At 50.2% G+C, this 25,855-nt stretch overlaps 7 protein-coding genes across 7 annotated transcripts; 6 read left to right on the top strand and 1 right to left on the bottom strand.

Annotated features, from left to right (window-relative positions):
* Positions 1–5,263: 5,263 nt before the first annotated feature.
* PFICI_02864 (uncharacterized protein) lies at positions 5,264–7,855 on the top strand (the record flags this gene model as incomplete). The annotated part of the gene is made up of 5 exons (XM_007831445.1): positions 5,264–5,667; positions 5,716–6,129; positions 6,263–6,330; positions 6,378–7,769; positions 7,824–7,855. The coding sequence occupies 5 exons, from the start codon at positions 5,264–5,266 to the stop codon at positions 7,853–7,855; spliced, it is 2,310 nt and encodes a 769-aa protein (XP_007829636.1).
* A 1,271-nt stretch (positions 7,856–9,126) lies between these two features.
* PFICI_02863 (uncharacterized protein) lies at positions 9,127–11,601 on the top strand (the record flags this gene model as incomplete). Its single annotated transcript, XM_007831444.1, has 1 exon — positions 9,127–11,601. The coding sequence occupies one exon, from the start codon at positions 9,127–9,129 to the stop codon at positions 11,599–11,601; it is 2,475 nt and encodes an 824-aa protein (XP_007829635.1).
* Positions 11,602–12,354: 753 nt separating this feature from the next.
* PFICI_02862 (uncharacterized protein) lies at positions 12,355–14,404 on the bottom strand (the record flags this gene model as incomplete). Its single annotated transcript, XM_007831443.1, has 2 exons — positions 12,355–13,326; positions 13,415–14,404. The coding sequence occupies 2 exons, from the start codon at positions 14,402–14,404 to the stop codon at positions 12,355–12,357; spliced, it is 1,962 nt and encodes a 653-aa protein (XP_007829634.1).
* A 1,400-nt stretch (positions 14,405–15,804) lies between these two features.
* PFICI_02861 (uncharacterized protein) lies at positions 15,805–17,995 on the top strand (the record flags this gene model as incomplete). Its single annotated transcript, XM_007831442.1, has 2 exons — positions 15,805–16,061; positions 16,132–17,995. The coding sequence occupies 2 exons, from the start codon at positions 15,805–15,807 to the stop codon at positions 17,993–17,995; spliced, it is 2,121 nt and encodes a 706-aa protein (XP_007829633.1).
* Positions 17,996–19,286: 1,291 nt separating this feature from the next.
* Positions 19,287–21,291, top strand: PFICI_02860 (uncharacterized protein; the record flags this gene model as incomplete). Its single annotated transcript, XM_007831441.1, has 3 exons — positions 19,287–19,461; positions 19,516–19,668; positions 19,721–21,291. 3 exons carry the CDS (start codon positions 19,287–19,289, stop codon positions 21,289–21,291), a joined length of 1,899 nt encoding a protein of 632 aa, XP_007829632.1.
* Positions 21,292–21,757: 466 nt separating this feature from the next.
* On the top strand, positions 21,758–22,518 carry PFICI_02859 (uncharacterized protein; the record flags this gene model as incomplete). Its single annotated transcript, XM_007831440.1, has 2 exons — positions 21,758–22,031; positions 22,199–22,518. 2 exons carry the CDS (start codon positions 21,758–21,760, stop codon positions 22,516–22,518), a joined length of 594 nt encoding a protein of 197 aa, XP_007829631.1.
* Positions 22,519–23,292: 774 nt separating this feature from the next.
* On the top strand, positions 23,293–25,248 carry PFICI_02858 (uncharacterized protein; the record flags this gene model as incomplete). The annotated part of the gene is made up of 2 exons (XM_007831439.1): positions 23,293–23,840; positions 24,123–25,248. 2 exons carry the CDS (start codon positions 23,293–23,295, stop codon positions 25,246–25,248), a joined length of 1,674 nt encoding a protein of 557 aa, XP_007829630.1.
* Positions 25,249–25,855: the final 607 nt, after the last annotated feature.

The raw sequence follows: 25,855 nt of genomic DNA, 5'->3' as shown, positions 1-25,855 counted from the left end.
AGTGCTTGTGATGTAACATAGACATCTTTGCCTTCCTGGCATCTATTTGACTGCATGCTAGGGTCTGGTGGGGCCACAGTTGGATGTAATATGGTATCAAGCTGAATTTGCAATGGTCACTTCGCATATATCAAGACTGAGCTTCAATGACCATCACCGATTCATCAAGCGCAGGGGTGGCACATTGTAGATAGCCCTTCATTGAGGCTTGTCTGGTCTGGCGAAATGAGTGCGAGAGCGGAGTTATTGAAATGGATATTGTCTCCAGCATGGGTAGTTTGCTATGTTGATGGTACGATGTGTCAATCGCCAGGGATTATTATCTTGCATTGCAGCTTCATCCGTGATGGTAACACCTTTTGTGTCTACTGTAACGCGTTCATTTGACAAACATATACATGCAGTGATACCCTCCAGATATTCTTAATCTGGTCCGTTGAGGCTCTTCGCGTCGGGCTGCCCGATGGTAGCACAAGTAGAAGCGGGTGAAACCAGGAATCAGCCGATGATGGTCATGACTATTTACCGATGAAACAAAGGTAGACAAAGACACTTGGCGGCACAACGAGTCTGACAGGTATAGGCTGCTTGATACTGTCGTAATGCCATATTTGTTATGGAACTTTGTGAATGCAACTCGTGGGCGACTATCAATACCTCCTATCATTACGGCTCGCGGTATCTTTGATGCTATGCTGAACCGACTGACCTGAATCCATGATCGGCCATCAGAGGGTATTACCTTGAATTCTAGGCATACGCAGGTTTAATGACAACTATATTTACTTGTTTGGGAAGACTACAAATGAAATCGGACCAGCGCCCGACATTTCACAAACTGAAAACGTCAAACATATCCACCCTGGGGCATGTTGCAAAGACGATGCAGCCATTCCCCAAGACGTAAAGAGCCACTGGTCTTTCTCTCAGGGCGCGCATCAACTCACCTGTCAAGCAGAAACTAGAGTTGATCATGTACCGCAAGCCACAAATTGGCCTAGCAGCAAGCAACACAAAGTGCCGTTCGCGTTTGAGTTTAGGGTACTTTTCATACGCGCAGCCATCAATTTGGCGACAAGCAGTACTACCAAACAGCAAAGTCACGAAATGGTAGAATCCGACCTTGAAGAATTTGTCGAGCGAAAGAAACAACCAATTGGACGAGGTGGCAGTGGCTGTTTTGCATATTATTTAGTCAATGGTTGGCGTGCAACGATACACATTACAAGCGTATAATCATGACACTAGAGTCTTGCCAGGGGTAATAAAGTCTATTTCAACTGCCTACGCGACGTTGACGTGGCTGAGCTTCAGGCTGGAAGCGTCTCGTGTCCAGGATACCCGCGGCTTGTCGGGAACTCGTTTTCCTGAAGCCACGGTAGCCTCATGTGCAATGGTACACTTGATCAGCTAGCCAAGGCATTCTGGAGTCAGGCACTTTACTGGAACAACGAGCGCTTGGTATAGAAGCTTTGTTTACACCAGAATAATATCCAACGCCTTTTATCAGGCATTCCTTGAACGTATATGCTGCTTACATTGGTACATGCTGGCGACATTTCAACCCTTTGTTCCAGATGTCCCGACAGGATACATCAATCGCAAGACACCAACCAAGCCACGACGTAAAGAACTATCGTGCATTAGTTCCAGTCATTGATGCCCAAGATCGTCTGTTGGCTGCATTGTACCCAGACTGTCGGGTCAAGCGTTGCCTCATGCCCAGAGGCTGCCTTGTTCAGGCGGTCAAGCGGCGAGCTATGAAGAAAAGGCTGTGAAACCAAAGCCATGTGTTTCCAAGCCACTCTCGAGTCAAATTGAAATCTAACAGTACATGATAGGCCCGGTAGAAGCTTCCCTCTTCAGCGGCTTCGTGCCGGCCATGGGCCGTCCCAGACTCGTCAGCAAGCCATGTAAGGGGTCATTAAGGTTAACGGGGAACGCCTCGTCTCGAAAAGAATCCATTTGCAACAAGGATCAAATTACAGAAGCTTCCACACAGCCACCAGGCTGTGAAATGAACAAAGTGACTATGTTTAATTCATGGCTCGCAGCCAGTTACCCAAGTATACGTAGTGATGCCACTGACCGCCAGAGAGGCTATGGGGACATCATACCTGGCGGTGATTACACAGTATGGGCTGATCTCAGCGTGCAGTACGAAATAGGCAGGTACTTTTGTGACATTGCTCGAGTCTGCGTCTACGCGAGGCTATACATGACTGACTTTTGAAAGCTGTCTTGCGGCTCCGGTACTTGACTCCAAGACAGCGCCAAGAAGTCAATCTAGACATTATGATTAATCAATCATTTGTATTTTTCTTCTGACAGTGAGTTTGTTGCATTGTATGGCGCATGTAACGATTCAAATCGAGATGCCGAATCTATAAGCCGACCCTTTGAGCCGCCGGGGCCGCCCTTGATCCAAGTCGTCGTTTCGTGGAGCCAAATTGCAGTGCAGGATAGTATGTAGTAAGTCACGATGCCACTGCCGGTGCTGCATACACGTCGCTGGTCATCAAAATGCAGTGAAACTGCCTCGGCCAACTTCCTTGATTCGTTACCACGTATCCAGATACATATGCAGCTCAACTTTTATTTTGGGGGAAATGCCCCCTCATTAGAAAGAGCGATAAGCATACCGCTGATCCGGTCGGGTGGCTTGCATATCAATAAATGGAGAAACCTGCAACACGCGGCCCGTTGCTACCGTCAGTGTTCCCCGTGATCACCGCCTGTATATTACCAAAGTACCAAACGTAGCTGATTTAAGCCTGAGGGGGGTTGCGGTCAAGAGAACCTGCATTTTGAGGTTTGAGTGGAAAGCGTGATAAGAACATGTCCAGGGGAGCCGACGTTGGCCAACAGATACGACGCGGGTGGGGCCGGTAGCACAACAATAATCTGTATAGTCGGACACATCGTCGGATTCAGTACCGGGGTACAAAATGTCGAGAGCTCATCTGGAAAGATTGCGACAATAGTTCCACGTTTAGCCGACATATGCCGCCAATTTGCGATGCTCCTTCTTTGCATTGTTCCCTTTCCCTAGTCCCGATACAGGTGTGACGAGATACGGTTACGCGCGCTGGTGGATCTTTCTGAACCCACGAACCTGGCAGACGGTGCATGATGTCTTGAATAGTCACGATACTGGAGCCCGCTCCTGCTCGCAATGAACTCATTAGGCCTGTTGCAGCAAATTCTGAGTGGAGGCGCGGTTGTAGCATTCCCTTTAGACAGAGCGTTCAGCTCCTTGACCGGGGTGTCATCTGTGGGCTGGGAACTTGCTTTTTTTTCTCTGGCATTTTGCTTCTTCGGCCACTTGACAGCGACGATCATGCCACAGACATGAACCCTTCATCCTCCATTGTCTGGTTGTATTGCGTACGCGACGCTCTCACCGATGCCTTGTCCGAATACTAGTTGATGGTTGTAGTTGGCGTTTGGATGTATTCAAGGGGCTTCAATTCCACACATCTGTCTGTATGCGAGGACATGCATATGATATGCTGTGTTCACTTGCAGCAAAAGCAGATTGGGTCATCGAACCCATCTATGCGGTACCACAGCGAGCCGCTGTCGCAGCAATACTGCCTTGCATCGGCTGCTCCGACTGCATGTAAGCGGCGCCGGGCAAGATCGTGATGATGCGCATCCTCGCTCTCCATGGTTTGAATGGATATGTTGGCCTGTGGTTCTTTTTTTTCTATCTTGTCGTTACTCAACAGAAGAAAGTTGCAGTATCCGGGACTAAGTTGTGCCCAATGAGGCTTTGAATATACCTACTTAGCTAGACAAATGATCGTCGAGCCCGCCTTGCAGGGCGACTTGAGGCAAGCCACCCTGTCACACGCCGTTGCGGGATTGTTGATGGTCAGATTATACATCCAAGTCTAATGGCGTAGGAAGATTTTCTCCGAGTGGAGGCCGAGGGTGAATTCGCCTGACCTCCCGGGTGGCTTGGGTTCTAGCTTCCTGCCTTCGTCCTGAAATGAGTTGTCAGTAGTCTTCGTCATCCGCAGGTTGTATACAGTCCTTCCAGGGGAACGACTGTAGCGTCTTTCCTGAGGGTTTGTCTCAAACTTTCTTCCCCCACACGCATACAGCACGCCATAAGCGAGAGAATATGCAACCTCCTGTCCATGAGCCTTGGCTTGCTAGCTTGCAAAGGCCTTTGCATCCCCTGCTGCGGTTGCAGCTTGCGCGTAAGCAACCGTCAGGTAAGGCGCTTCAACAGAGTCGCACATGCTGAATAACTGATTGCCTAGCTGGGTAATGGTTGGTGTCAGTGATCCAAGGAACATGTCTGAATTATACATCACTTACCCAGACAACTTCTCTATATTCCAGAGAGCAAGCCCACTCGCCAGAATGTCGGCTGTTGCCTACCTACGAAAATTAAAAACAAATCCACTGCCTCGGCGAGCCATAATTCTTTTCGAGTAACAATTGCCGAGTCTTGATTTAGCTAGAGACTAGGAGCTCACTGCGCCTCGACCTTAATAAGTATTCCATTGCGCCTTGTTTAACCTGCAAGGATCGTTTACTCACATACGATTCGATGTTTTGTGTGTGTCGGCTCTGGACTGTTGGGCACCCAGACATTACTTCGCAGTGAGTTAACGTCAGAGTAGGTATCATCTCGTCGTCCATGAAGCAGCACTCGGTTGCTTCGGAGTTCTCCGAGCCCCCCAAGCTCCCCCTTTCACATCTAGGCATACTAGACGTGTGGCCGGTGCCATATAGGTCGCGACCCATTTCAGTATTCGAATATATCATTCCCTTGTCTCTCCCCCCTGAGCCCAACGTCTTACGAATAGCGGTCTATGCAAACTATGACGGCCCGATGCCCAACCGTTCACCGCCGAATCCGATACCTGGGCAGAATATACCATGACCGCTAGTCCTTTGAGCATATTCACATGAAGCCTATCGTAACGCCCGCGGTCTCCGGTCACTGGTGTTTCTGATCGGCGCTGCTGCTGTTGCCCTGTTCGAATACAAGTGCCAGGGTTCGCAGGCAAGACGGTAATGCAGGGCGTGTGACTGCTCCATCGGACATGGTACCACCCTTCGACGTTATATACAAGCGAATCGAATATTAGAAAGCGTAAAGGTCTGACAACATTGTCTGCGAAATTCTCTTTCATCAGCATGAAAGTGTCCATCAGCTCTTACGAACCTGAATGCTCCAACTCGACGCTCTAGCAATCCTGCCACCACAACTTCAACTTCTTCACACAACAAGAGAGCAATCATCATGTCGAATTACTGGGGATCCAATCCGAGCTGGCATGAGCCAAATGAGGATGAAGAGGCACAGGGCAACAATTACCCCGATTATTTGGCAGACGACACCGTGGAACCCCATAAATCCATTGATGGAGATCTTGGCCTGTCAACATCTGATTCCAACACGCCGGTTGCAGAAACTACCTTGTCCCGTGTCTCCAACAGCTGTCCGAGATATGCTATCTACGGAGGAGCCCAGGATTCATATTCCGCTGCCGATAGCGAAGGCCATGCTCTCGGGTATTCGAGGCCTCTCGATTCGTCGGCAATCTCGTCAGGTAGCTACATCACAGATCTGTCCAGTCTCAAACGAGTTGATACTTTGAGTTCCGATGCTTCTACTGAACCACTTCAAGGCTCTGTGGGTGGGCTGTGAGGTTTTCACTCCGTGAGCAATGGCTATCGCTAACTTTCTTCCAGGAGCGACAGCGGAGATATTCGGCGAGAGGCAAGACGGAGAGTTCCCGCTGAACTCGAAGATGCTTATAATCGCCATGATCCCCCAGAGCAAGTTGGCAGCCGGTATGTCTTTAGACAGCCGGTAAGGGCAGATAAGATGCTTGAAAATGAAGCAAGTAAGAGCTTGCTAGAAGAGGCTCCGAGAAAAGAGGGGAGAAAGGGAGAGTCGAAGAAAATGCCAAAAGAGACTCTACTCCAGCATGAAAGGAAAGATCAGGCCGAGAGGTCTCCAAGCATCACACAAACCCCAGCTCTCAATCCACCATCCAAGGCCATGCCATCTCCACTACTTCAGATGCCGCACGATGTTCCCCGGGATGTTTCCTACTTTTGCGCCAAACAAGCACCCATAAAACAAGTCGAAGATCTCTTCGAGTAGAAGCGAACTGGGAGATGTTACAGCACTGGCGGGAAGAAGTCTCGAGAAGCCCTGATCATGTCGACGTGTCTTGGTCCAAGTTGGCTCGGCTAACAATGCTCAAACGTTGTCATGTGAAGATTATGTTAGAAGCAGGTGGGGAAAGAGTGGGCTTCAGCTATTGGACACTGTCCTCGATGGCATGGCCAATGGCAAAGGTAAGCGTATATTTCTAACGCGGTGTTCGTACTGCTAACATGTCCAGTGGCCAAAAGGCTTGATTACACATCTAGCGGCATGTTGGCTATCAGCATTGATTTCAGATCAAACCCTTCTGAGCATGGACAAGCAACTCTGGACTTGTTGGGAGACTTACCAGCCATCACGACTACAGTGACTCAGCTCTCATTCCTGGCAGCTGTTTTCAGACTCCCAAAGAAAAGTGGTTTAGCATTATCGACAGCCTCTCTGGTGCATACCAGCGGGTCTTATAAGTTATCACTCCACCCATTGATTCGAGCTGTGGATGTGCACACTGAAGAAACGCCATGTTGGTTCAATCTCTTTCCCGTTGGAATGATCGTACCTGGGTTTCCGGTATCTCCTCGTCCAGAAGGCATTGGCCTCGAAATTCCATTCTCTCTGATGACAGTGCTTGCACAAGTTTCATTCAAGATGGACTACAAGAACGGACATATTTTCGTGGGGCATTCCTCCATACTTTTCCCTTCCAAGAGACTACAAGATGGAGTGCAGTGGGATTACGTGAGAACCGAGAATCCGGAAGCTACGATACAAACCCTGGACTCTTGTATCGACAGAGTGACTACCACGGATATGGAATTTCTGTCAAAGCTGAGAACCTTCATCGGCCATTACGCACACGCGACAGTATACTTGGGTACGGAGGAGTTGTTGCAAAACAATGTTCAACCTTGTGGGCTTGGGACGTCATCTTCCCCCATTGAACTTGCCCGAGAGTTGAGTATGACTCCAGGTGTGCAAGTACTGGGGATCGCTAGTTTTACCGCTGGTACCAAGTGGGTTCTTCCAAAAAGTCTCGAGGTGAGCCTTCGGGATAACAGGGACTACTATGATCGACTGCAAAATTCGAAGCGGCGAGGTGTCGTATTGGACGACAACGAGACTTTTACTGGATGGCTTGTTTTCGAGATACGCGTGGTGTTACATCTTGTTCTTTCCTACTTGAGACTTTCCGATAAAAAGGAACGAATGAGGGACAATAATGCGACTCTCAACTACGCTTCACCCAGCCGCGATGAAGGTTCAAATGCATTCAGGCACATACAAACTTGTGGGGGACATGTTCTCTATTATGACGAGAGCAGGAGACCAAAGACCTTCTCTTCAGTCGTAGACGACTTCCTGAAAGACATAGAAACCATCCGCAATGCGGCAAGGCTACGACAGGCCCAATCTGGATTCGCAATCTCTCGGCCCAATCTCCGGAGTTGGGACTTTGGTGATTTGGTTCTCCGCAAAGTGGACGTAGTCCAGAGAGAACTCAAGGAGCGCAGGTCATGTTGGTGGAGCATTTGCGATGAAAGCAGTGTTCTGGTGCTGTTCGGCCGGGATTTTGGCCAGGTCATTCGACCAATGCCCGGATCTATATCTGCAGACTGGCAAAGCATCCCAAGTCATTGTGGCCTATTGGTGGCCAGCCAGTCGTGCATTACTGACATATCAACAGAAGCTGTCCCCGCATGTAAAAACGGATGTTGACACATTCATACCACACCTTTGGTCGTGTGGAGTCGACCGTGGTATACTTGCGATGAGATAGTTTGTGGTGGCTCTTGTTCAAAGATACAACAGCTGGAAAAGCTTCGAAGTTTGATGCCGGAAATTTTCCAAACGACTGCCACACGCGAAGAGCATATTGCAAGAGACGCCTTCATTTTTGGCAACCAAAGTCAATATCATAAGCGGCTTGCTCGCCTTTCAATGAGCAAAGGTCCAGGCCAACGGTAAAAGGGTCGGCATTGATTGTGGGATGAACCAAAGATGGATCAAAACGTGCAATATGTTGCATCAGACGGCGCAGCACGAAAGCGCGTCTTGTGGCTAGCTCTCATACCCCTGATTCTCAGCCCGAGAGCCGGATAGCCAGACACGACGCTCATACACAGTAATTGTCCCAATTAGACCGACCTTTGAAAGATGCATTTGAACCTACCAAACGTCGCTGCATCACATCCTCGCGCTCGGCTACACGGATGCCAATGACGCAGATTGCGCCCAGCCAGGAGCTCCGAATGCCACGTTGTTGGTCGCATCACACAACAGATCGCCCATGTTGATTGGGTCCACCGCGTACAAGTGATGAACAAGCCGGAATGAGCCCCATGCCTCTGGCGCGTAGATCACTAGGCTAGATCGCTAGATCGCGGCTGTCTTTGGCTCGGCTCCCCTATTGTTCATCATCGGGACTTTGTATTATTTTCATGTATAGGTATGTAGGTTTATTCATCAAAAAGAAAGAAATTTGAAAAGAAACTGCACGAGAAGATATCTGAAATGGAAAGTGATGCCAAGTTGTTTTTGCAGCTGGGGCTGTTCAAACTTCGAAACGCGGTCGGTCCACCCGATATCCATCACGATATCCACAACAAACGCCCCCACAGGGTCCTGAATCAGGGCTGTAAGCTGTTTACTTACCGCCTTGTCTTGGGGTGACGTCTTTTTACCGCTTGCAATCCTGTTCGACTGAATTGGTTCATTCTACTTCCTAAGCTACTTCTCAAGTAGCCAAGCCTTTTTCAACACAGCAGTTCAGGTGTCAGAACTAACAATACTTTCACATTGCCTCATCACAAAAGGCTCTTCCCACCCTCTTGTGGAGGGCGCTGAGATTTCAACTCTAAGATATCAGTTCTCACATTATTTCAACCCCCCAAGTATTGACGCAGCTGCCATTGAGGCGCAGCATATAATCGATGTGGTGTTGGAAGCTCCTCCCCATTCCGGACAAGGTTCGCAGGAAAATCGATGACATGGCCAGAGGATCGCGGACAGAGGAAGAAGACGGGGCTTGGAGGCCTTCGCCCGCGGATGCAGCGGGAGAAAGGGCTGATCAGGAACTGGAAGACGACCTGGAAGATGGAGCTCCCAAGACCAAAAAGCAAGGAAAATCTTCCAGGGCATCCGCCAGTCCTCGTCAGAAAAAGACTGCACGTCGAACAAGGCATGACGACGAGGACGAGGCTTGGAAGCCGACAGATGAGGACATTGAAGATGAGGAATTAGAGGTGGAGGAGATGGTCAACAATGACCTCCCGCCCCCCAAGAAGCAATCCCCGGCTACTCCTCGCAAGAAGACGCAGCGGCCCAAGAAGCCCATCCAGCGGACTAAAACTGATGACACTTACCAACCCTCGGATGAAGAGCTCGAGGATGAGGAGATTGCGGTGCAAGAGATGGTCAATGACCTGGGCGAGGATTTGGGTGAGCCAGAGCCAGAGTCAAAGCCAAAGAAGAAGAAGTCGCCGCGCCGTAAGCAGCAGCAGCACCGTGTCGATGATTCATGGGAGCCCGAAGATGAGGAAATGGAAGAATTGGACGACGAGGAGTATGTCGAAAGTGCAGACGAGGAGCCGGCACCTAGCAAGCCTGAAGCTGCAAAGAAGTCACCCAAAGCTAGGCCCAAGACGCCGAGGATATCCAAGAAACGGCCTGCTGAGAGTCCTGCCCCAAGTCCCACCGCGCCCAAGGTGGCTGCACGACCCAAGTGGCAGCTCACGGCAGCCAGCAACCAAAGGCCTCCTGACTCTCTAGTCAAGGGCCAGAACTCCAAGGCACCCTTTACCTTTGCGGCGTACCGCGGAGAGGGAGCCTCTATGCTGGCCATGAACTGGAAGAATGGCACGCCTCCGGATGACTTTGTCGGCTTCGCTATTGAGTACCGGGAGCCCCAATCCTCCGAGTGGCGCTCCATTCCCAACTATCTCACGTTTCCCGGAGAGGCCCAGAGAGAAGGTCCCGACGCCTTCTCCAGTCGATATTCGCCGCATCAGAGGTTCCGATGGGTTCACTTCCCATTCTCCGTTGAGACACCGGGCAAATTCCACTACAAGGTGACGCCCGTCTTCATGAAGGGAGGCGAAGGCGACCATGCTCTCACTTATGGGGAGGAACAAGAGGTGGCCATTGAGCTCATGGCCGAGACGTACCCCGGCAAGATGAACATTGCCTTCACTCGAGGCTTTGTCTCTTCCAAGGCTTTCCTCAAGAAGTTTGGCTCGGATGGTGTGGGAGATCTCTTGCCGCTAAAGGCCGACGATGGCCTCGACTTTAAGCCCAAGAATGCCGAGATGGAAGAAAAGGCACTGACCTGGATGGGCTTTGAGGCACGCGAGGTTATTCTTAGCGCACTCGATGCAGCTATAGAGGATACCACGGCCGAAGTCCGCATGCTGGCCTATGACTTTAACGAGCCGGCAATCGTCAAACGGCTGCAAAAGCTAGGTAAACGCCTCAAGATCATCATTGACGATTCGAGCTCCCACGACAAGCCAGAGGATGCCGAGTCCAAGGCGGCCGACATGCTGCGCAAGACTGCCGGCAAGGACAATGTCCAGCGCCAGCACATGGGCAGTTTGCAACACAACAAGGTCCTCGTCGTGGACGGCAAGAAGACGGCCATTGCCATTGGTGGATCGACCAACTTCTCTTGGCGCGGTCTGTACGTCCAGAACAACAACCTCGTCGCCCTGCAAGGAGCGCAGCCCGTCAAGGTCTTCCGGGACGCCTTTGACAACTACTGGGACCACCCCAACGACACGGACGGCTTTTACAAGACGGCATCTTCGCAGTGGACCGATCTCGGCCTGGGCATTGATGCCAAGGTCACCTTTTCGCCGCACAGCTCCAGTGAAGGCACCCTCGACGGCATCGCGGCCGACATCAAGGCCTGCGAGTCCAGCCTCTTTTACTCGCTGGCCTTTCTGTACGAGACGCCGGGCGTCATTCGTGATGCCATTGAGAAGAAGATGGGCCAAAAGGGCGTCATGGTGTACGGCCTGTCGGACAAGTCGGTGGGCGGCCTGGACGCGCGCAAGAACGGCAACCCGCCGGTCGCGTACCCAGAGGACTTTGAGGAGGAGTCGGCCGGCGGCTCGGGCGCGCGCATGCACCACAAGTTTGTCGTCATTGACTTTGACAAGCCCACGGCGCGCGTCTACACGGGCTCGCACAACTTTAGCAACGCGGCCGACTCCAAGAACGCCGAGAACCTGTTCCTGATCAAGGACCAGCGCGTCGCCACGGCCTACATGATCCAGGCCGTCGCCATGTTTGACCACTACGAGGTGCGCGACCACGTGGCCAAGAAGCAGGCCGCTGAGAAAAAGGGTGAACGGCACACCATCCACCTGAGACTTCCGCCGTCCAAGAAGAGCGATAAGCCGTGGTGGGATCAGTATTGGTCCGTCAAGCAAAAGATCAATGATCGTGAGATGTTCGGTGTTTGAGACAAAACTTCATGAGCAACCCAGTCCTAACCCAGAAATCGGGTGTGATTGAACGTGTGTAACTTACTGAAATTAGCATAAGCATCGATGAAAAAATGGATTATTGATATTGTCTGACTAAATTGATTGTGTTCATGTATAGATATAAAGAAGCGAGTCAAGTCCAACATAGTCATAGAATATGCGATCTCGTGAGAATCTGAAGGTGTACTGGGAACCTCCGTCACGGGCTGTACAAATTAATGATGGTGCCCTCCCGGCATCGTACCAGCCGGCTGCCTGTTTGAGTGCCGCTTGTCTTTCTGTCTGCTCGGTTCCGGCGATGAATCTGCCCTGACGTACGCTTGACGGATCTGATGCTTGTATACGTCGACACAACGCCCAGCTCAAGGCAGTACGGATAGTTGTAACCACCTGGAACTTTATTGTTTTGCTCAACTTGGCGCTCCCAGCAGTGCCAGGGGAGTGTGGGAGGTAGTACAAACCCATATGGCGCTTGAGCTTTTCTTGCTTATTCCATTATTTATCTCTTTTTCCCCTTCCTTTCCTCTTTTTTTTCTTTTTTTTCTCTTCTTTCTCTCTTTCTTCTCTCTTTTTTCTTTCTTTTTTTCTTCTTCTTTTTCTCCTTTTTCCTTTTCTTTTTTTTCGCATTTTCAATAATTATTAATTAATTAACTTTAGCTATTTATCGTGCAATTTAAGGTTTTTTAATAGTTTGCCCTTTAAGCAACCGTAATTCAAATAAACCTAGCGTTATACCTGTTGCTTCTGAGAGACCGCATCGTCGTCGATGCATTTTGGATACTGCAAAGGATTGTTCTTCCAGTCCTGATGCTGTGACATGGTACCATCGAGAAGAATCTCGTAGAGAATCTCGGGAGAGTCATTCATTGCCTCCCCGTCTTCCTCGTCCTCGACAGTCCTTTCGACGGCATCATCCCCAGGCACAAGCAAACTTTCGAGGTCCTCCTCTGGGGAGTCTTCATGATCGCTGGCTTCCTTGAAGAACCCGGTGGCCTCGTCTACCAAGGGGTCATTCGAGTCGTCATCCAGAGCTGCCTTATCCTCCATTGCTAGTCTTGATGTCTCAATAATGAGATCAGTCATCTTTGAGTTGTTCAGCATCTGAACACGTTTACTATGCTCAATGGTACTCATTGTCTCTCGCAGCTTCTGGCTTTCGTCACTCAGAAGAGACTTTTTGACAGCATAACGAAGTCTTCTTAGTGTGAGTTTCTTCTCGTGGGAAGTACCCGTGATCGGTCCATGCTGGGCCATTGCATTTGCCATTGCAGCATTGAGCGCTGCTCCATGAAGTTTGATCATGGCCTCTGGATTGTTATAACCGATGGCACCTATCGCCAGAGGATGGTTTTCTGCAGTGAGTGTCTCACTCTGGTCATGCTCGGTGCCGGTGAGTCCTAGGCCAAGGGAAGTCCTATCCGTAAAGCCCGAGAGATTCAAGTAGTACTTTTCCAGCACTCTTGAGTCGGGATCGTGGTTCATCAACATCCTGGCGTCGTCTCTGCCAATCTGTCGGGCCAGATCTGTGGCTGACCGGCGACGAATGGAATAGGAAGTTATTTGCTCACCATATCCAATCGCCGCACCTCGCGTTCTGAGGTACTCTGAGAGGGATTGGGCAGAGGCGGGATCCTCGCTTATGCCTAGGCCTCGAGCCTTTCCAGCACGGATCACAGGCTGATCCAAGGTTTGTTTCTTGAACTATGTCCAACGAATTAGCAAAGATACCTTGAATGTATCCCTGGGCAAAGCCGAATTCGACTTAGAAGTATGGACTTTGAGAACTTACGTGAATCTGGCGGGTTGTGCCGGCCAGGAGGCTATCCAAATCATCAAAACCTGCCAATATGCCTCGACGCAGCGCGATAACAAGTAGCCTGTGTGGGATGGAAAAGATGAGGTGGTCATGAGACCGAGGGGAGGGGAGGGTGACTCGAACAGTGTCCAGGCTGGGAGCTTTCTGATTGGCCTTCTCCAAATCTTCAAAGTTCGTCTTCAATGATCGAAAGGTAATTGTGACATTAAAGCTTCCTGCCACATCACCTCGAAAGATCTCAATATCTCGCCAGACCAGGTACTTCTTGTCGCGTTTATGGTCTTGGCTGGTCCATCCGATACTTCCTGGCCGCAAGCAACAGAGTCTCATCAGGCACCATGCCAATTGGTGGCCCTCTGCTACTGCGATGTATGAGGTCGTGCTGAGATCGTGGTCGATTAACTGACGCAACTCTGGCAGGCCAATCTCCGTTCGATTCGGGTTTAGGCTGCCTTTGATGATGCCATGCTCTTTTGCGATGTATCGCAACGATTCAGTGATCTTATTGTAGATCAAGCTTCGGTTTGGCGTACCTACTTGCTGCTTGTTCCAGAAGAGCAATGCTGCTCGATACTTTGCTAAAGCAAAGTATGACAGTGAGTCAGCCGATCTGCCAGATGTCTCCTGAGCCACAAAGATAACAAAGAACCGAAGCTGTTTCAAAAGTTTGTTCTCGTCGATAGGAAACATGATGCCATCCTTTTCATCTTCTGGCATCTGGTCCGTCTCCTCTTGGGAAGGGAGAATCCTGAGTTTGCGCAAAAACATCTCATAGGCCTTGAGCACGCGGTCTTGTACGGCCTGTGTTGCCGACGAATGATATCGGAAGCCCTCGGATGCGACCTCGCTCTCACCGATTTGTCGCATTAATGCAAAGATTTGCTCGTCGCTGTCGTCTTCGATGCGATTGATTGCGTCGAAGAGACTGGTTCGGCGCTTGCCGACACGATTCTGAGGGGCCATGATTGAAGGGCGAGGGCTGAAGTGGTGATATGGGTATTTGGAACAATAATTGAGATCACGTCTGTCCACGAAAGGAGAATAGATGCGGCCAGTGAGATGATGAATTCAGTGTCTGTTTCTGCTTTGCCTTGGTGAAGTTGGGAAACTTTTGTGGGCATAACAAACTGGAAGAAGTACTAGCAATTACATAGTACTGTCCCAGTTGCTCCTGCCTGAAATGTCCACTGGCCTAGGTACCTTGACTTAGGGTAGCAACTACTGGTACTGGCACGATTTCCTACGATGACGGCAAAAAGCCTATAAGTATAATTTTGTCATGTTACAACCTAACCAGAAGGGCGGGTTTTGCACCCTACCTACGGTACTTCCGAGGGCCCTCGCCCCATGCCAATTGGTAGCACTTAGTGATAGAATATGCGAGCCCGTGCGAATCTGAAGTGGCAGTGGAATTCTCCGCTATGGACCATACAGGCCCTGACCGGAGACCGCTACGTGTACAGCTCTATATGATCAACAATTCCGGCGTCTCAGTTGCTACGCCCGCAAATTCGCCGATCGCCGGCACGGGCCGGATGCTGACATCCCGGAGCAGCCCCGTCCGTCCCACTCTATCTGACCTGGGGAAGTCTCCGCTTCAGTCAGATGTGATCCTTTGGGGAATCTGCACGGCCTATCAGTAGTTTTGGAGACTTGCCTAGGTCGGAATCTTGCGCTCATTGTATAAGTAAATATTGCTCTGTTTCGAATCCCTGGTTCGAGCCTGGCAGGAACACATCAGCCGCATCTTCCTTGCTCGACATCTCGCTTCTTACTGCATAACGGCAAGAATAAAATGCATTGTCCAAGAGACTAATTAGAATGAATGAATATTCATGCTTTCAACAATTTTAAAGGTTTGAAAAAGATGCTTGAGTAAAATCAGATGGGAGTACCAATTAGCTGCTGTTGGATTGACACGCGGGCGTAAAACACTCCTGTCCAATGTGCCACAGGATCTCCGCTGCGAACCTCTTTCAGCTCACTCGAAGCAAGGTTTGACTCATGACATGTCGGAACCATCTAGGCAGCGGGTCTCGCAAACCTAGGTAATTGGTTCTGGCTATCGGGTGTGTGAGGTGCGATGCTGGCGCTTAAATGCAGTTGGTACAGAACCAGAACGCAGCAACGGCAGCACAGCCACCCAACACACTACGTGCATACACCTTTCATACTTGTCCAAGCAGCCAATATTTAGGCACCATGCTTCTTTTTTGTGCGCTTCCTCCTGTGAGCTGCCTTTTGTTCACTTTTTCTGAGCTTAAAAAAAAAAAAAAAACTGCTGGGCATTGCCCACAACTTCAAACCCAATCTCCAACTCAGTCGCCAGATTGTTGGCTAAACATCACCCACCACTCCCCAACATGGCCGGCATCAAACGCCAGTACAGCCCTGACAGCGTTGGTGAAGACGAGAGAGCTTCAAAGTTGTCCAAGCCGGAGTCCAATAATGCCTCCGCCGTCGCCCATGCCATTCTTACAAAGTCCACTGATCGGCAAGTTCGCATCGATGTAAAGCTTGGTTCGACTCGCAAAGGCGCCAGAAACGACCCAATGCCTTCTTTTTCCATAGAAGACATGAGAAAAGACCTGGAGAACTATGACAGTACACTTTTCAACGGGTCAGTCTATGGTCTTCCTCTTTTGATTGGGGCGAACGAAGTGCGATCTAATCAAGAACCGGTTGAACAGTGAATTCGTTCAAGGCGATGATGAGGATCAAGAAGCCAATGAATGTGATTACAATAACGAGGATGACGCTGATGAAGATGATGACGAGGATGACGAGGATGATGAAGGCGACGAGGATGACGATGATGACGAAGATGATGAAGGCGACAACTATTCCGATTACGGAGAAGGGCACCTGTGGTTGGAAACCATCCGTGGTACCGCGCTGAGCGCCCAATCGTTGTCGAAGAACAGCAAAATTGGATCCTGTCTTGCAAGACTCATCAGACGTGAGGAGATGCGTGCATTATTCTGGAATGAAATGGAGGTGCCTTCACGGGAGCTTTCAAAACTCGCATTTGAGCTCTTTGATCGATATGGACGGCTTCGCAGCGACTACTGTGATCACGACGTCCGGAAAGGCACTGGCGTCTGGGGCAAGGAGCTCAACTACGGTGATCTTCTGCTCTTTGAAGAAATAAAAATAGATCGGCAATGGCGACGACAGGGTATAGCAAGACAGATTGTCAAAGCTATCTTGGAGACAACCAGAACAAAGGTTGCCTCGCATGTGGGCTTCTTTGCCCTGGTCAGGCCGGGCTATCTGACTCGGGAAGCCACAAGCGCGCAGGAACCGCCGGAGAAACAGGAAGAAATCGCTCAATGTTTCTGGAAATCTCTAGGGTTTCGAAGAGTTGGTATATCTTCCTGGCTCGCATTCACGGATTCAGTTGAGCATCCATCAAGGCAATTGGAGCTTGAACAGGACTGCCAAAAGCCAGAGGCGGCACCCGAAGACAATGCCATTCCACGCATTCTGAAAGAGCTGTACCAAAAGTTGGGCCACCCCGAAACAGATGAAAACGAATGCATTAGCAACGTACAAGTAGCCTTGTCCAGCAACCTCGAGAGTCAAAAATGCGGCCCCTGTGGCGATACCTTGCTCCATTTCGCTGCATTACGCCGCAAACCAGAGCTAGTCAAGTTGATCATAGCAGGGGCTCCCCAGACAGTCACCTTGAGAAACCAGGAAGGCTACACGCCGGCCGAAGCGCTTCAGAGAGAGCTAGAGGAGCAGAGGACCAGACAAGGAGATTCCCAACTGACTCGTGTGGTCTCTGACGACTTCACCGGCTACGAGGCCTCGGCTATTGCCTGCTTAGCTGCGTTTCAGAATTTCTCAGCGGTTGACCTCTCAACTCTTTCGCCTCGGGACATCGAGGCAGCAGTGGCGGTCACGGCCGAGCAGATCAGCAGACCGATTGGATTCGATATCTTGGCAATACAGAAGACATTGCGACTCAAGTATGGTTGTACCTGTGGGGATTGCCTCGGCGGCTTCATTAGCCCACGCACGAAGTTTGCCCTTCTTTGTGTTGCTGAAGTTCAATACGACATGCTGAACGACGATATCGGGCATCGTACCGGGCCACAATGGGTAGATTCAAACAATCATCTTCTTACAGAGCTACCTTCCAGCGTCCGAAACAACCTGAAAACGAACAAATCGATGCGGCAAGGCTTCACAAACATGATAAACTACTTTGCCGAGTGTCTCCGAAGAGACAGAATTCCATCGGAACGTGAAGTTTTGTCGGTTTTGCGTAGCTACCAATCAGAATGGCCTCCTGTGACTAAAGGTTTCCTGCAACGTGGCGGTTCGGTCGCGTCTGTGGCAACTATGATCTTTCAGACAGCCATGTATCAGGATAAGTGGAGCGGTGACGGGCACTGCTGGCAAATGTTTGCTGAGCAAATCGATAAACTTCCATCTTGTAGGAATGATCACGAGTTTGCATTCGTGAGCGGAACATGTGGCTACAAGAGAGTGCAACCTGATTGCAGTCAACTCATCTATGATCCAAACGATGTGTCTTGCTGGTAATTTGAACAACACAGTGTAGCTAAGTTGCTCAAGAATAATTCGAAATTATCACCTTGGATTGTATTTTTACCATGGGGGCGTGAGAATGAAGAACTCTTTAATCCTTAGATAGCCATAATGGCAGTGATGCCAGGGGCTCCTGCAAGGGACAACAATAATAACAAGCATACGCTGTGCAACGAGGAGCTATGGTCCTGGAGTATGCAGTATCTCGCAAGCTCCTAATATTTTCGCTCACAAGAATCTGAGCAGGTCCTTCTTGGGCCGTGTCGCATAGCGTTTTCCAAGCTGTATCGATGGTAGGCGTTTTGCAGTTATCTTCAAAGGACTTTGTACGCCACGGTATTCAGCGATCATAGCCGATTCAACTGTGAACCCAGAGGCGCCTTGCCAAGACTTCCTAGCGCCTGAATTAAAGTGAAAACAAATCCTGCGCCATAATTGGTCCAAAGAGTAGATGTACTGTGCATACTGCAGTATGCTTTCTATCCCTTGTTCCGAGATTGCAGGAATGGCAATCCGATGAACGGCTGGTAGCGCTGCGGAACATAAGATCTTTAATTTAAACACGAAGAAGCTCGCTGCAGAATATTCTTTTCCATTTCTGACATTATGAGACCCTTCAAGTTGAGGTCATGGCAGGAATAGTCCAATTCTACAACGCCAAGATCAGGTATCAAGCAAGCTTTTTACGTGTGTTCTGCAGAATGATCCTGCTTGTGAGCCAGTGACTCTACATCAACTCCGGAGCAGAAAACCTCGACTGGAGAACAAGATAATTCAAGGGGTCTACACAATATTCTGCCCAACCGATCAAGCACCTGGTCGGACTTCCGAAAGGGTTGTGACATGACAGCAATTACAGTCGTTGGAGTATCTGCCGAGGCATTGAGTCATATGCGGTGTACAGCTCACAGCCCTTGGCCCAGACACATAGGTAGCTTGAAGATATGGTCTGATCATGATTCACACATGCGACTTTTAAACACACGCTGGAGCTGCTGATTGATTGATTTTGTTTTGCCTGAATGGCCTCAGTGCCTAGATGAGCCCCGCGGCAAGCAGTTGGAGGCATGGCCACACTGAGTGTACTTTGCGTGGCCTCGGCTCACCGAAAAAGAGCATTCGGTGAGTTTTCAATTTCAGTTGATCTGTACGACAGCAAAAACGCCTTGCTTTTTGCGCAGTGTATAAGAGGTCTTGATGTCGCAGCAACATGCAATACAACCGAATCACGCGTAACCTTTTGTCGCATATGGATGGATATGATACCATTTGACTTTGATTCATCATGACTGTCGACGCATATGATCACCCGACGGCCTTTCGAACGAGGCGCACAGATGTCCTCATCGTTGGTGCCGGCCCAGCTGGGGTTATGGCGGCTGCAACACTTCAGAGGTACAATGTCGACTTTTGTGTAATTGACAAACGGCCTACGAGAACTCAAACCGGCCATGCGAGCGGTAAGCGAATCTTGAGCTACAAAGTTCCGCAACGGTCTCTGATTGAGGAAACAGCATTTCAGCCTCGAACGCAAGAGATATTACAGACAATGGACTTACTTCATGACCTTGACGGCAAAGGCCATCGTTTGACTGAAACATCGTTTTGGATGCGCAATGGCACGGGAGTGCTCAGTCGGAGCTTCACTGGCGCAGAAGTTATTCACCGTAAACAATCCAATCATTCCATGGCTCAATGCGGGGGACTGACACCTTGTAGCCACACCCTATCAGTATCTGTTCAATACGGACCAAGGTATGACTGAAGACATTTTCGAAAAATACCTCAAGTCGCAAGGGCAATGCATACACCGGTTCATGGAGTTGTTACACTATGAATACAACTACAATGATCATGAATGGCCGGTGACTGCATACATCAAGAACAATGCCAGCGGAGCGATCGAGGCTTGGCTCACAAAGTACATTCTGGGTGCCGACGGAGCACGAAGCGCAACACGCAAGGCTACCGGGATAAAAACGACTTCCCAAGGCGGCGAGGTGGAATGGGCCGTGGCAGACGTCCTGGTCGACACGAACTTCCCAGACTATCGTCGCCGCTGCGCTATTCAAACACCAGATGGTGGTTGCATGCTCATTCCACGAAAGGATGAGGGTCTTCGAATATTCCTGCAGGTCCCGGACAATGGCGCTCGCACTGCTGCAATAGGAACAAATGGGCATCCAACGCACAACACTCTCCTGGATGACGCCGCGTTCAAGTTGACAAGCCTTGTCCAATCGCACATCAACAAAGTCATCCATCCTTACAAGATGGACGTGACAGACATCGTCTGGATCAGCAAGTATCACGTGTCTCAGCGTGTCGTTCACCACTTCATTGATCACGGCCAACGCGTCTTTCTGCTCGGCGACGCCTGCCATACACACAGTCCCAAAGCCGGCCAAGGCATGAATGTCAGTATCTCAGACGCCTACAACTTGACCTGGAAACTGGCCTTGGTGCTCAAGGGCCTTGCCAGTCCCATCCTGCTGGAGACGTACGAACTTGAGAGGCTTGAGATTGCGCAACAGGTCATTCAGTTTGACGCTGCGTTTGCCCGTCAATTCGCCCAAAAGGACAAGTTTGAAGATCATAGTCTCCGAGCAACATGGGAGATGGGGCATGGATTCACCAGCGGATGTGGCTACCAGTACCCTGCAAACCTGGTCGTCGACCCCGAGATGGGCTCCAGGGTCGATCTGTCAGCCGATGAACCTCTGGTGCCGGGGAAGCGTCTACTCCCTGTGAGCCTCGTCCGCCACATTGATGGAACTCACGTGCGCCTGCTCGACGTCATGCCATCCAACGGAAGATTTCACATATTCGTCTTTGCTGGCCATCGGCTTCTTTCGCCAGCCGTCCAGCAATTGGGCGAATCTCTTTGCTTCCCCGAGTCTCCGTTGAGACTGTTCAATCAGACGTTTTATGACAAACTGCCTCGTTTCCGGCACGAGGACATAACCACAACGACCATCCCAGCGGCAAACAGAGGCTACGTGATTGACCTGTTCTTGATACATGCAATGAGCCACGCATCAATCGACTTGGAAGATCTTCCGGAGCCCTTTTCGAGCGAGTGGCTGATGAGAGTGTACGCCGACAGCCACGGTGCAGCACACCGTCAACTAGGAGTTTCGGACGAGCATGGCGCACTGGTGGTTGTGAGGCCAGATGGGTACATTGGGTTGGTAACTGGGCTGGAGAAACTTGGCGATGTGACTGCATATTTCGACAAGTTCATGCTCAGACGGACCCCCAGAGACGACTATGCATCATGTCGTGAATAGTCACGATACTGGAGCCCTGGCAATGAATTCGGATACAGTCATTTATCTGAGCCACGGATACACAGACTGTGCGGAGAAAGCAATAGAGTCTGCTTATAGACAAGACCTAGAAAGGCTGCGATACAATGTCATGGTAATGGCTTGTCGACTAGGAAGGAAATGGGACCTGATGCAGCGGATAGAGCAGCGAAACTTGATTGTGTTTATCATTGTAAGGAAGTAAAAGACCTAGTATTCATTTCTTGAGTTTTCTTGGCGCGGCGGTTGATACTTTGAATGGGAACCGCCAATGCGAGTTACCCCTGCTCGGTGGTGCGTATTTGTACCTCGGCATTAAACCAGGACATATTGCGGCGCGTCCCAAACCTAAAATCTACCATCGCCGTCTCTTGTTACCGTCAATTCAATCTTACTCTCCTTGTATTTAGACTCGTGTCCCGCATTAGGGACAGACACGTTAATTCTCATGGTTTCCTCAACCCCACTGGGAACCGCAGAAAGTAGGTCGGCGGCATACTTTGAAGCCATACCGTGGTGCGCCGCGCGGTTGCGCTCCGCCTCGGACCCAGTGACCTACTGGCCGGTGCCGTGGGATCGGGACGGCGCCACCAAGTTTGGTGATCGATTCTTTTCCACCACTCTGAGCACGGAACTCACTATCCCTCACTTTGTTTTCTTTCATGCGACTCCTGATCCTTCAACGCCAGAAAATGCACTCTTACCCGAACTCCAGGCATTCCGTAGGTCTTTTTTTCTTCTTTTTCTGTATTTCCGCACTCTTGATCAGACAGCAGTGTGTACTCTTCCAGTAGGGATTTCGACATGGCAGCAGCTTGATCTGCGACCGCTCCATGAACCCGAGGAGCCGAGCACTATAATAGAGACTATATGCTTACTGATATTTCAGTGCACCTCGAGTCCGGAATCGGAGGTTATCCTGGCTACGCCCATGGAGGTTTTGTATGCACCGTGCTGGATGAGATTACCGGGCTCATATGCACCCTGAACCGGACCCGCGGTGCACTGTTTCGGGGTCCCGCAATGACTGGCTACCTGAATACACGGTTTTTGAAGCCTGTCAAGGCTCCTGGACTGGTGCTCGCCCGTGCCAGAATCACAAAATACGAAGGGCGCAAGGCTTGGGTCAGGGGCTGGCTGGAGGATGAAACTGGGACGGTGCTGGCCGAAGGAGAGGCTGTTTTTATCAACCTAAAGAATCGGTTGTGAAAGATGAGCCATTCAGTGTTGAAGCGAGACCAGCCAGGCGGTTGCATTAAATTCAGGTTTACCACGTGTGGGCATAGAATCTTGAACGATATCTTTTGTCGTTAGACCGATGCTCAAATCTTTTAAAGAGCGATCAGAACGGAGATATACAAATTTAGACCATAGTATGACAGCAAAAGCTTCAGTACTTAACTCGGGAACGCCCAAAATTAAACCTTGCGTGGTGTAACCTCCAAAGAATATACCTAACCTACCTGATTCCAATGAGCATTACACGAATGAACTATAGGATAGCACTACGTACGCTAGTTTGGAGTATAACATACCTCGGCATCCAAGTCTAGGCCGGCAGTCTTCTCAGATCCCGCAACTTTCTTTTCATAATCACTTAGATTGAGCTCGACAAGACTCTTGAAATTGAGATGGATTTTCAGATAATGCAACAAAATTATCCGAATACATGATCCTAAACTTGTGAAATGACCGATTGTCATGACGTGACCCCCACAAAAGCGAGGTAGCGACTTCTACGCTAACGAGTTCCGCGACCGCAGGCTCGGGAACCACTAAAAAAGCGACCCACTTTCTGTTTACCTCCTGAACGCGTCGAACCGTCTCGCTCTCATCGTCCAAGGGCAAGGAGCAAGGATTTGGCATGAATCAAAATTTCGAGCCAGTATACTAACTTGAAAAGCTTTGATAACTTTTCTTTTACTGGCCCCAATTGGTTCTTTTTGAAAAAGAAGAAAAGAGTTCAACGTTGTTGGGAACAAAATGGCCGACGAGCCAGCGCTGCCCCGTTTCCCACGCTGGGATTCAGGGTCGCAGAGCTTCAACGCGCGCAAGCGCGTCCGCAGTGGCGACGATGCCGCCGCGGCGCAGCTTTTTGCCAACTCGAGCGACCCGGCCATGTTCTCGAGTGACGACGACCCCAATGTCGAAAACTACACCCAGGGCGGTCCTCGCCACCGCAAGAAGCGGTACGTGGGGTCCTGGTTCCAGCAGCAGCCCGCGTCGGGGGACTCGGCCTTTAGCGAGGAGTCGTGTGCATCTCAGCATCATCACAACAGGCTGCCTAGGCCGCCTCGGGGCGCGGCAAAGCGAACCTTTGAACGCACCTTTGACAGTGGTGTCTGGATGGGCAGTGACGCGTCTACCGACCTGGAACTCGAAGACTCGCTACCGCCGCCCCCTGCCTCGCGCTTGCCGCAGCTCGATGTGAATAGGGGTCGTCAGACTATGGTCATCTCGAGGGCTGAGGAACTGGCTCGGGAAAAGATTTTTGACGCCGTGGAGAATGGCACAGAAGACGTTGATCTCACGTAGGTTCCCTTGCTATGCATGTTGCTTGGTCGTCTTTCACCGGTGGTCGAGATGTTGGTGCAGTCAGAGTTTGGATGGAGTCTTGACTATATTCGTCTTATCATGGCACCTCCATGCAGCCGTTCAAAGCGTTGCATGATTTCTTTCAGCGTCTCGTATCCTTGTACCAGCTATTGGGTTTGGCAGCGTCCGTGTATTGGATTCGCAGTTGCGGACACCATGCAATCATACTCAGCGGTATTGCATTGTAATTGCGCGTCCCTTTATTGACCGGTTTACAGATCAATGAACCTCGAGACACTGTCGAATGCAACAATTGCGCCCCTGTCAGGACTCGAGTGTATTCCAACGGTTGCCGAAGGTGTGCCATTCGAGCAAAAGGATCCTTCTCTCAAGGTCTACTTGAGTCAGAACCCATTGACCAAGATGCCTGGGGCACTATGCAATCTACAGTTCCTCACATATCTCACTCTTCGTAACACAAAGGTCACAGAGATTCCGCCAGCGATTGGCAATCTTCGCAACCTCCAGACCCTCAACATATCCCTTAACAGGCTTAGATATCTGCCCGGCGAACTTCTGGACCTACTGTCTTATCCATCAAAGCTAAAGAGCTTGATGATCCATTCAAACTACTTTTACTCGTTCCATGGGGACAAATTCACCACGGAAAAGGAAGAGTCGGAATTGGAAAACGTGGAGCACATCTTCTCGCTTGACGACAGATCCATGGATGATGAACGTTCAACGATGAAGCTCTGGCTAGACCGACAGGATGGCTTCCAAGATGGCCGTGAATATCCCGAGCTCGCCAAGCACCGAAACTGGACGTGGCGCGCGAGAATTGTTGCTAGAACACCAGTGCAATTCGAGGACAGCCGAGGATTCATCACATCAAAGTACCACTTGCCCGACCACCAAACCAAGTCAGGCGCAAAACTCGAGACTGAGGACCTTGCGCAAACACCAGAGCCGCCACTGGTGGGAGCATCAAGAAAATCGAGCCGAGTGCCCTCGTTGCTGGAGCTGGCGCTGAAGGCCTGCTCCCGAACTACGCAGCTGCCACACTTGCCATCGTATCTGCCCGAGGACGCACCTGCCCACCTGCCCGAGCTCCTTCGTCGCATCGCAGCCCAGGCCGAGGCGAACGCCAACATGGGCGACCTGCCTTGCTCCAAATGCAAGAGACGTGTCATTGTGCCCGTTGCGCACTGGATCGAGTGGTGGCATCTGTATAAGCTCCGATTCCATACCGAAGCCGGTATGCCAACGAGCGTATTCGACAGTAATGACGCTGTGCCCTTCATGAAGCGGGCCTGTTCTTACACTTGTCTTCCCGAGGCTACAGAGCAGGGAGCTCTGCTACCCGGATCAGTGCGATATAGCATAGAAAGGTCGGAGAGTTGATTGGGTACTCTTCGGTCCTCAGCATTTGTTAGGAGTTTTATAGCGGATTCTGTTGATGATTTTTGGGCCTCTGTGCATAATACACGAGTAGGAGTCTTGAGTCAGGCCAGTGTGCTATCATATCAAATACTTGTTTAACCTTTGCCGCCCAAGTCAAGCTGATTTTGTATGCAATTTGTGTAGATCACAGATCTTGACAATACTATGCATTGCCCCAGGCACGTGTATTGCAGTGCCAAATCAAGCCATGATTCAAAACTGAGGTTTGGCCTGGACTCGCAATCGGAGTTTTGAGTTCACTTTCGACTATTTGTGTTCTGAAAACAAGTAAGGAGCGTTGGTTGAGTTTAGCAAAATGTCGAGTGTTTAGTCAGGCTATGCGAGAACAGTTTGCAAACCCATTTGGCAATGCTTAACAGGTAAAGATCTCACATTTGGGATAATCTCAATTGCCGGAGCCTGGTTGCAAACTCAGTTTCGGAATGATGGCGCCACAGGCTTAAATTCCTTATTTTTGGTTCATGGCCTGTCAATTCGGGTGCCTCAGCCTGGCGACTGACACTCATTTTGTAGCAATTGCGACTATTTTGTTCCTTGTCATCGACTG

The sequence above is a fragment of the Pestalotiopsis fici genome, assembly GCF_000516985.1.
Source record: "Pestalotiopsis fici W106-1 unplaced genomic scaffold PFICI_Scf_2, whole genome shotgun sequence".
NCBI classification, from domain to species: Eukaryota; Fungi; Ascomycota; class Sordariomycetes; order Amphisphaeriales; family Sporocadaceae; genus Pestalotiopsis; species Pestalotiopsis fici.
This window is presented reverse-complemented; position numbering and strand designations above follow the sequence as displayed.